The sequence below is a fragment of the Triticum aestivum genome, chromosome 3B (assembly GCF_018294505.1).
Source record: "Triticum aestivum cultivar Chinese Spring chromosome 3B, IWGSC CS RefSeq v2.1, whole genome shotgun sequence".
Classification (NCBI taxonomy): domain Eukaryota; kingdom Viridiplantae; phylum Streptophyta; class Magnoliopsida; order Poales; family Poaceae; genus Triticum; species Triticum aestivum.
Genome location: NC_057801.1, coordinates 503,358,408 through 503,368,724, shown reverse-complemented (window position 1 = coordinate 503,368,724; position 10,317 = coordinate 503,358,408). Strand labels below are relative to the sequence as shown.

At 48.8% G+C, this 10,317-nt stretch overlaps 1 protein-coding gene across 1 annotated transcript; it reads left to right on the top strand.

Annotated features, from left to right (window-relative positions):
• The first annotated feature begins 6,273 nt into the window (after positions 1-6,273).
• LOC123070598 (trihelix transcription factor ASIL2) lies at positions 6,274-9,471 on the top strand. The gene is made up of 2 exons (XM_044493865.1): positions 6,274-7,509; positions 9,074-9,471. The coding sequence occupies exon 1, from the start codon at positions 6,537-6,539 to the stop codon at positions 7,494-7,496; it is 960 nt and encodes a 319-aa protein (XP_044349800.1). The 5' UTR covers positions 6,274-6,536; the 3' UTR covers positions 7,497-7,509; positions 9,074-9,471.
• Positions 9,472-10,317: the final 846 nt, after the last annotated feature.

Genomic DNA, 10,317 nt, shown 5'->3' with positions numbered 1-10,317 from the left:
CATGGAGCACGCCTTCACCGGGCTATGCCGATGGCGACGTCCATGGCGGTTTCAACCCCAACATCACCTTTCCCCATGGGCACCCGGTCCAGCGCACGCCCTCGCCGGTGTTCGCCGGTGTTCAGTACTCTCCATACACGTACTCGCCGCCAGACTATGCAGCTTCCCCGACGCCACCTCTCCGTCGCGGCCTCGCAAGCCTCTTCCTTGTTGCATCTTAGCGACGCCGACGCGACGGAGGCCAACATGGAAGACATCATCGCAGCTGTCTCGGCTACCGCCGCCGCTTCCCCCGAGTTCACCACCCATGATGACTCGATTGATCTCGGCGACATGGATGGCGAGCTCGACTACGGCGAGGAAGAGCCGGAGGAGGGTGAGGAGGAGGAAGAAGAAGAGGAGGAGCCGGCGCCAACGAGGAAAGGCAAGAAGAAGAAGAAGAAGAAGAAGAAGAAGAAGAAGAAAGGGGCGGCCAAGACCGGCGAGCCGCACATCAAGTGGGCGACCAAGGAAGATGAGTGCCTCGCCGAAGCGTGGAAGGTCGTCTGCCTCGAACATCGCCGTCAAGCTCGACTTGCTCCGAACCAACGTCGCTGCCAAGCTCAAAGCTCAAGACGCCAAGAAGAGGAACAATGACCTGGCTTTCTTGATGGGCGGCGCTGACATGCTCCAAAGCGGCGACGAGAAGCTCAAGGCATAGTCCCTGGCGGAGCGCTGCCTCATGCTGAACCAGATACCGGTGACTCCAACGCCGACACGAACGCCGACGCCCAACCCGACTCATGATACCTCCACGACGCCCAGCAGCACAAAAGCCACACCGACTAGTCCAGAAGCCGCGCCGACTCCTCCCAGCCCACGCACGCCGCAAACGACGCCGGAGGGCGACCTCGACGTTTGATGCATTCCTTTCGCATCCTTCCTTTTTTTGTGCGCCGAACTATTAGCTATCCTTTCATTTGATCGCCGAACTGTGACACTAATTGTTGAACTTTTGCGTTGATCGCCAGATTATGGCCTTTTTTTGGAGCGGGAACAGTCAAGTTTGAATATGGGGCGCGTGTATGGGGCCTTGGGGGCGGCACCTGGGGGCGTGGCTGGGGCCTTGGTCGCCCCAGGGTCTAAAAAATCGCCGGATCGACGCCCGAAACCATGCTGGCCTATGCGCTGGGGGGCCGAACGAGTGGAGATGCTCTTACCTTTGGCCCACTACTGTGCAGCCCACAAGGCCCAACTGCGAGTCGTCGTTCTCTTCTTGACAGAAGGACGCGAGGGCATGTGGCCACGGTGCACCGACACACAAGCGACCACCTCCAGCTTCCTCGAGGCAGTCGAGCCTTCCAACCGCGCCACGGAGACACCCAGTCCCCCCTCTCCCTTACCCCGCCCCCCAGCTCTCTCCTTCCCCTCCTCTGGCCCTCTCTCTCCCGCCCAACCGAATGATCCCATCATCGCCACTTGCTTTTGTCGCGGCCACTGTGGCCCCTATGCCCAAACACCATGTCCTTCAACTCCGTCATGCTTTGGAGCTTCCCCAAGCAGAAGATCGAGAGCCCGGAGGCACCCCAGCGACGTCATCGCCATCTTATTCATCGCCGACCATTGAAGCTCTTCGACATTGATTCATTGCTAGGAGGCCTCCCCCGAGCCAGCCAACCAGTTCCTTCACCTCCCTGTGAGCCTCCGGTAGTTTTCCCTCCCCTCCCCGTGTTGATTTTGCGCTCTATCCATAGATACACCGGAGCTGTGTGGTGCTCGCCGCCGACCATGTCACCGTCGTCGCTACTACCGTTGAAGCTCGTGCCTGATCCCACCAACGCGCTTAACACTCTCCTAGGAGCCGAGCACACCCACCAGCTCATCCACCTGTACACCTTAGCGCCGAACCCCGGCCGCCACAAGACCTCACCACCAGACTCAATTCCAGCCACCCCACAGACCCCTGAGACCACACAACGATGCGCATGAGCGCAAGCTCCCTGTAGAACCCCTCCACACGTTGAATGGGCGCCAGAGCAGCCGTCCTGGCGTGTCTTCGACGTCGGCTGAGGTCACTGGCGGTTAACCTCCGGCAGCTGACGTGTCCTATTAGTTTAGGGCTAATTACCTACTAATTACCCTCCCCGAATAACTAATAGTGGGTCCCACAAGTTTATTAACTTGGCTAAAAAATAGTTAGGCTGAATTAAACCCTGTCAAATGACTGAGTAAATGACATGTGGGTCCCAGGTGTCAGGTTTGACCCTGGACCGGGCCCGTTGACTGATGACATCACTCTGACGCACAACTAACGCAGTAAATGATTTCTCGATTTTTAAATAATTCAGAAATGATTTATTAATTCTATAAATTAGTTAAAACTTCTAAAAATCATAGAAAAATCAACCGTAACTCCAAATGAAATAATTTGTATATGAAAAAATATCAGAAAAATATGAAGAATCTATTTATGGCCTTTTCATGCATATTAAAGCAACTTATACCTGTTGATCATGTCAAATCAATTAAAGGGCATTCTAAATGCTTCTTTTGGAGTTTGAATTTGAATCTTTGATTCAAATGAACTTCAACTAACATGGTAGCATTTTGCAATAGCGCAAACACTAGCATATTGCCATGTCATGATCATGCATCATATTGCTGTATTGCATTAATTGTGTTCCTTCTATGTTTGCCGGTGTTTGTTCCTTCTCGGTAGAAGAAGATTTCGACGTCGTGATCGTTGACACCGATTGAGAGCTATAATATCTTCAGAAGTGCCAAGCAAGCAAACCCCCTTGATCACTCTGATACAATCCCACTCTCTTGCTCCTGCTCTCTTTTACTACATTAGGACAACAACAATTCAACTATTACATGTTGCGATAGCTGAACCGATTCCTCTGCATGACCTGTCTTTGCCACAGTAAATAGTAAAACCCACTAGCATGAGTAGGAGTTCCTTGAGCCATGATGTGCTTACTCATTCATGCTTGTTTGCTATGCCTGCTATGCTTAGAGTAGTGTCAGGTCCGATTCATCTGGTATTGATTGGAATGGTGGTGTTCATGTCCTACCTTGTGAGAGCTAAGTGTGTGAACACGATTTGGTAAGGTAGCGATGAGAGGCCATGTAGGAGTACATGGTGGGTTGTCTCATTGAAACCGTCCTCAGGAACCGAGTTCTGTGTTTGTGATCCAAGATAACTACTACCACACACTGGGCTCCGGGCGCTCCAAGCTCTCTTGACTTATTAATCGCCTTGATCTCTATCCAGGAGTCACACTAGTTTTTGGTGTTTGTAGGACATGTGTTGGAGGCCGTGCATAGCGATGACCTTAGGGGTGGGCTATGATGCGGTATATACACCAAGGCACGGTGTACCAAGGCACCCATTTGGTGGGCTTGGGAACCCTGCACACATTGTTTGAGGCCATGAGTGAAACATTGGCTGGACTTCCTTTACGGGTACAACCTCAAATAAGCGATAAACCTGGACTAGAATCTCGTGTGGTTAGTCAGGTCATGACCGACACCCTCACCAGGCTTCCGCTTGAAGGTTGTCGAGATACATGACGTGTATATGGTGGTAAGTGGTGAGAGTGTGTGTGAAGAAGTACACCCCTGCAGGGTTATCAAACTATTCGAATAGCCGCGTCCTCGGGTATGGACTACTTGGAAAGCTTATATTGTTCATAGATAACTTGAAGTGGATACTCTAAAACATGCAAGATAAGCATGAGTGCTATGGATGGCCTTCTCGTAGGGAGACGGGAGCGAATCCATAGTGGTGTATTGATATGGTGAATATGTGGACTCGTGTGCGCTTTCCCACCTCGAAGAAAATTAGTAGTCGTAGTATAGGATAGCCACTGAGTCAAAGCTGGCTTGCTGCAATTAAACCCTACAACCCACATTGTTGATACTGACACATAAGTATATAGTTTTGATGTAAGTCTTGCTGAGTACATTTGTACTTACGTTGGCTTAATTTATGTTTTTGCAGAGGAGACTTTAGTCTCACTGGTGGTTTCTACGATGAGTTCTACATTGACCGATTAGTTTGGGAATCCCAGACAGAGGTCTGGTTCCTATGGAGGGTCTTGTAGATAGTCAGACTTCTCAGCCTTTTTTTGTAGTTGTCTGTACTCAGACATGTTACGTTTCTGTTGCTTGTATGACCTTGTATGTTGGGTCAGGGAGAATATCACATATAAACCAATATTCAATGAAAACTTCGTGAAAACCATATTTTAAAGTTTCAAAAAAATGTGAAAAAATATGGGATGTTAAGAGGGTGATGTTTTATTGCCACACAAAATTTCAAGTTGAAACACATTACGAGATGTGAGCTATGAAAAAGACAAATTCAGCCTTGAATAGTGACATTATTGTTCGGCACTGCTCAATGCTGATTTTGTCTTTTTCGTAGCTCACATCTCGTAATGTACTTCAACTTGAAATTTTGTGTGGTAATAAAACATCATCCTCTTAACATCCCCTTTTTTTAGATTTTTTCTGAAACTTCAAAACATCTACTTCTCTTGGTTTTCACCGGTTTCCATCGAATGTTGGTTTCCGTATGATATTCTCCCGTTGGGTTATTACACCCATGTTTGTAATATCATGCTATGTATGGCTCCTCGGAGCCTCTTAAAGAAATACTTTGAGTCGTAGAGTTATGTTGTGATGCCATGTTGTATCTACACATGTCGAGCATATTGTGTGTGCGTTATTGAAATGCTTTGGTATGTGTGAGATTCGACACCTGGTTGTTTATTCTTGGTAGCCTTTCTTATGGGGAAATGCCTCCTAGTGATTCCATCCGGAACACATGGATTGATCGGCATGTGTCCTCTTTTGCTCATGTGTTTGTCCCTACGCGGAATGTCACGCGGTGTTTACGGGAGTCCTTTGTAGCCTCGCTACAACTCGGCTACACTCAATGCTGACCGACATGTGCATTGTTGGGTCATGTATGCCTGTCCCTGTAAGTTTGTGGCATCTTGGTTTTACGCCTAGTCATGTCGACTCGGGTTCTCTGTCACATGGATGCTAGCATCACAATCGTATACGTGAGCCAAAAGACGCAAACAGTCCCGACCAAGGTAAATGCGGCAGCCGTGGGTTTTACCGAGCGTGATGCCGCAAAGTGATATGATGTGTTTTATGCTAGATCGATGTAACTTAGGATCAGGATCCCGACAGAAGTGTAAAGGATGGTCAATATCGAGGCAATTTCACTTTTTTTGGCACCATGGCAAATTTTCATTGCTTTTCAACCATGGCTAAATTTACCTTTTTCTCATGGCAAATTTACCTTTATTTTGGCATGGCAATTTTAATGTAACACACACCACAAATTTTATTTTAAGCGCTAATGACAAATTTCAAATGTAGTTAATTTGCGGTGGCAAATTTTCATTATAAAGCCCACATTTTAATTTTTTTGCCGCGACTACTATAAGCCCAGTTTGTGATTTTTATGAACAATGGCAAATGAAGTAAAAATTTGGGCTTTCTTTTGTGTAGCTACTGGGCTTTATTTTCATTTTTCATTTTTTACATGGAAAGGGCCTGTATGGGGTGATTTGTGTGTGCATTCGGGCTGTGGGGCTTCTCCCATCGAATGAAATCGTTCGGTGGGATTGATCGCTCGTACCGAATGTCTCGTTCGGTCTGGGGGAACTCCAGAACGAACATGTAGGTATTATCTGCGTTCTAACATTTTTACTCCCTTCGTTTTGTTTAGTCCGCACATTACGTTTGACTGATTTTTTTTAAAGTTTGACTAAATTTATAGAAAAAAATATGAAAATTATAATAAAATATCTATACGATGTGAAAATACATTCAATAATAAATCTAGCGGTATTGATTTGGTACGCTAATATTTTTTATATAAATTTGGTCAAAGTTTATAAAGTTTAATTTGAGACGAAAGCTAATACGAGGAAGGCGAAGAGTCGAAATCGTCGCCTCAATACACGGCGGCCCCACCTCTACGCACCCATCGATGACCATCCATCCCCGAAGTCTCCGAACCCACGTCGCCACCCCGCCTCTGTCGCTCGCTCGCTCGCTCGGACTGCTTCTCTCTCCTTTTCGGCCCGAAAACCAAAGAGACGCAGCGCGCGCACGCCGACCGAACGTCGGCCAGCCGAGGCCGAGCCGTCCCGTACGTATGGAATCCCCCCTGGGCACGGCATCCGCGTCCGCGACGTGCCGCGCCGGCCAACCGTCCCTCCCGATTTTAATTCGGCTCCACCCCCGACGGCCGGTCAGTCAAACCCGCCCCCACCCATCCAACGGCGGCCGTTCCCCAATGCCTCCGCCCGCTCCCCTCCCATCCACGTGCCCACCGCGTCCGCCTCCCTCACGGTCACGGCCCACGGGCCGCCGCTCCCCACCTCGCCGCCCGTCCGCTCCCCTCTTTTATTCCCCTCCCCCCTCGTCGCCAGCCGCCCCCGACTCGCATCCATCCATCTCCAGCCACCGAGAGGGGAAATTAGTCCAGACTTTTAGGGTTTCCTGAGAGAGAGATCTGGGAGGGCGCCATGGACGGGAAGCTGCCGCCGCCCAACCCCAACCTCCCGTACCGGGAGGACTGCTGGAGCGAGGGCGAGACGGCCGCCCTCGTCGACGCCTGGGGGTCGCGATACATCGACCTCAACCGCGGCAGCCTCCGCCAGCCGCAGTGGCGCGAGGTCGCCGACGCCGTCAACACCCGCCCGGGGGCCTCCGCGCGCCGCCGGCCCCCGCGCACCGACATCCAGTGCAAGAACCGGGTCGATACCCTCAAGAAGAAGTACAAGGCCGAGCGGGCGCGGGGCGGGCCCTCGCCCTGGCCCTTCTTCCGCCAGCTCGACGTCCTCGTCGGCCCGACCCTCTCGGCCGCCGCCGCCAAGAAGCCCTCCCCGCCCCGCGCGCTTCCCATGCTGCGGAGGCGCATGTCGCCCTCTCGCTCCCCGTCGCCGCCCTCGCCGGCGCCGCCGATGGCGCTCCCCCTGCCCAACTACCGCCGCGGGTCCAACCTCCCGGCCGCTGACCTATTCCATAAGGCCGCCGCAGCTGCGGCTGCCGCGGATTCCGACTCGGACGATGGCTACAATAACAACAACAACTATGACGACGACGAGGGCTCGCAGCAATCGGCCTCGCGCTCAGTGTCGTCTCACTCTGGTGGTAACGGTCCTCCTGTTCTTGGCGGTGGTGGGGGCGGCGGTGGCGGCAACAAAAGGAAGAGGGGCGGGGCCGGAGGTTTTGGGGAGCTAGCGATGGCTATGGAGACATTCGCTGAGATGTATGAGCGCATGGAGGCTGCCAAGCAGAGGCATGCAGAGGAGATGGAGAAGCAGCGGATCAAGTTCCTCAAGGATCTGGAACTCAAGCGGATGCAGGCTTTCGTGGACATGCAGCTTCAACTTTCGAGGGTAAAGCAAGCCAAGAACGGTACCTCGGAGATGCTCATGTCTCTTGCTGCACTGCCGTTCCTCAGCAACCCTGCTTACCTCTGATATAAGAGTTTAGGTAAGGAATTTGGCCTCTTAAAGTCAGATTTTAGGTTACTGTAATAGACTTAGGGGACTGATGATGTGTTTTTGTATGCTATATTGCCTTATGTGGAACCAATGCAGATGTTCTGATATGCTTAGGTGTTCACCCATTTTGAACATGTAACCAGAGATCTAGGCTATCTTATTTGTGCAAAGCAATGCTCAAGTAATTGTATGTTTAGCGATTTTGCATGATGAGAGACCAAGGCTTGACTTATGATAGCGACTAGCGATCTAGGAGATATTAGTCAGTTGATAGACCCCCTGGAAATCCTAGATAATGAATGTTCTGTGTGTAGTCTCCCAGTGTGTTGCTGCATCTGCGTCGTCTGGTCAGCTCGCCGCCACGCACACGCGATTGCTCTGCGTATAGGCGAATGGTTTAATTTTTTGATGATGCATCTCATCTTCTGTTCGGTCAAATTCTTAGTTATCAGGTCTTCTTTGATCTGATCTGATAAATTCTAATGGTCGACTCTTGTGCATGCCAGTTTAGAATTTGTGGTCATATGCTTATATTAGATACATAGGTTTCTGATTCATGGTTTTCTGTTGTGAGTAGGAAATGCTCAAAATCTTTTCTCTGGTGTTATGCTGACTTGATTTTAAGTTTTTGGTTATTTGTTTTATATTGGAAGCATTTGAAGATCTTCTTTTGTACTGGGCTTTCATGCTTAGATTAGTTGAGCTGGTGATGAATGAGTATTGTGAGCTTGGTAGATTATGGAGTGGGCTTAGTTTCCCATTAGATCCTGGTCGCTGCCTTCCTTCTTCTTTCGCCAATAGGCTGAAGTACAATCGCCAATATTTCGTAAATTCTGAGAGGAATTTGTTTCAAATATGTTAAAATTTGGTCTCTAATTATCACATATTCTTGTTTGTCAGCTTTGATCATGTGGTGCACATGCTGATTGTCTATTCTTGTGATACTGGCCTTTATTAGGTGTTGATACTATGATGTTATTTGTTTATTAACTGTTAGAGTCCGTTAGAGACGTGTTACCAACTTGTCGTACTACCATCATGAGAGCCATTGACTTGACAATCAGTGTCCAGGCCTCATAGTCCAGACTTTGAGGTTTGAGCATCTGTTGTCTTGTAAAGCTGACTTGTATCTAAAAACTGACGTCATGGATTTATGGTTATTGAATTCTACTCCCTCCGTTCCTAAATATAAGCCTTTTTAGAGATTCCAATACAAACTACATACGGAGCAAAATGAGTGAATCTACACTCTAAAATATGTCTATATACATTCATATGTAGTCCATATTGAAATCTCTATAAAGTCTTGTATTTAGAAATGGAGGGTGTACATAAGAATAGCGGGAGGTTCTTGTGTCAGTTGTTCCGGTGATGATAGAATTACATGAGGGCTTATGGTGTTTGCATGTTAAGCAGTTGTTAAAAACTCAACAGAAAAGTGAATCGTGTATAGGTTTATCCCCAAATTTGCTGTTGATTGTGCTTCATTCTCGTTACATTTCCTTGTGTTACTAGCATTCTTATGTACTGATATATTTGTTTCCGTTTTCCAGATTACTTGGAGTCAAGCATGGTATGGTGCTGCTCTTTGATGAAGATCAATCTAGGTTCATCTGGAGTCTGGATGTGTAAAACAGATGCTTTCTGCTTCAGCCAAGAGCTTTGGTGTCGCCTGCGTTTTCTGGACTATGGCCGTTGGCGTTTTGTCTCTTTTCTTCCGCTGGGATGTGAACAGACAATTCCGTTGTTTAGTTTTTCTTTCAGTTAACATGATTTACAAGGTCTGTAACAGAAAATACTGAATATGAATCAACTCGAGCCAGCTGCTTTGAAATGTACATTCGAGCTGATTGGCCCTTTCTTAGTTTGCAAGGCGCTGACTGGAAAACAGAATGGTGGCATATGAATGAAGCTCTCTCAGATTGAGGTATCCAATTTTGGATTTTGCTCACGATTGTGGGTCCTTCCGATCAGCATGGTACGCCTATGGTTTCGAGATTGTAAGAGATGTTGTGCATGGAGGCGGCTTAAGGAGAGCTCGACTGTTGGGAGAGACATCTGTCTCGGCCGGGTGCTCAGCGGCTGCGAGCAGGCGGCTTAAGGGGCGTCCGGCGGTTGCGGCCTCACTGGCTGGGAGCGATGTCTTTCCCTGTTGGGGTTTGATGGTTGCATCCTCGCCGGCTCGGAGTGGTGTCTTTTCTTCGTTGCCTTCCTCCTGCATTTGATTGCATGCTGTTATGCTGGTAAATTAGAATGGCTTGTTGTTCACATGCCTGACCATTTTGGCTCCTTGCTTGCCCTGGATTGATTTTGGGTGTTATTTTATTGTGACCCGTCTGTCGTGGAATTGTCACGGCAGATGTTCTAGCGAAATGACTTAGTTGAGGAGCCATCATGTTGTGGAATTGTCACGGCAGATGTCCTATCAAAAGCACTTAGTCGTGGAGCCATCGCAACTAGGAAGCAAGAAGGGGTTAATCGGGACAAAGGACACGAGGTTTATACTGGTTCGGCCCCTTACGATGAAGGTAAAAGCCTACGATCCAGTTTGAGTGGGATTACTTATGTCTCGATAACCAGGGAGCGAATCCACTTGACCTAGCTCTCGATTTGATGTTATTTGCCCTGAGCCGCCCTCGGGTCGTCCCTTTATATATAGAGGTTGACGCCCGAGGCGGTTCACAGAGTCCCGGCCGGCTCATAATCAGTGTCCGGTTCGGTTTCTCTCTATTCCTACCTTATAGTACAAGTTTACATACATATGACGGTTTATCTCTACGGGCCTTAAGTCGCCCTT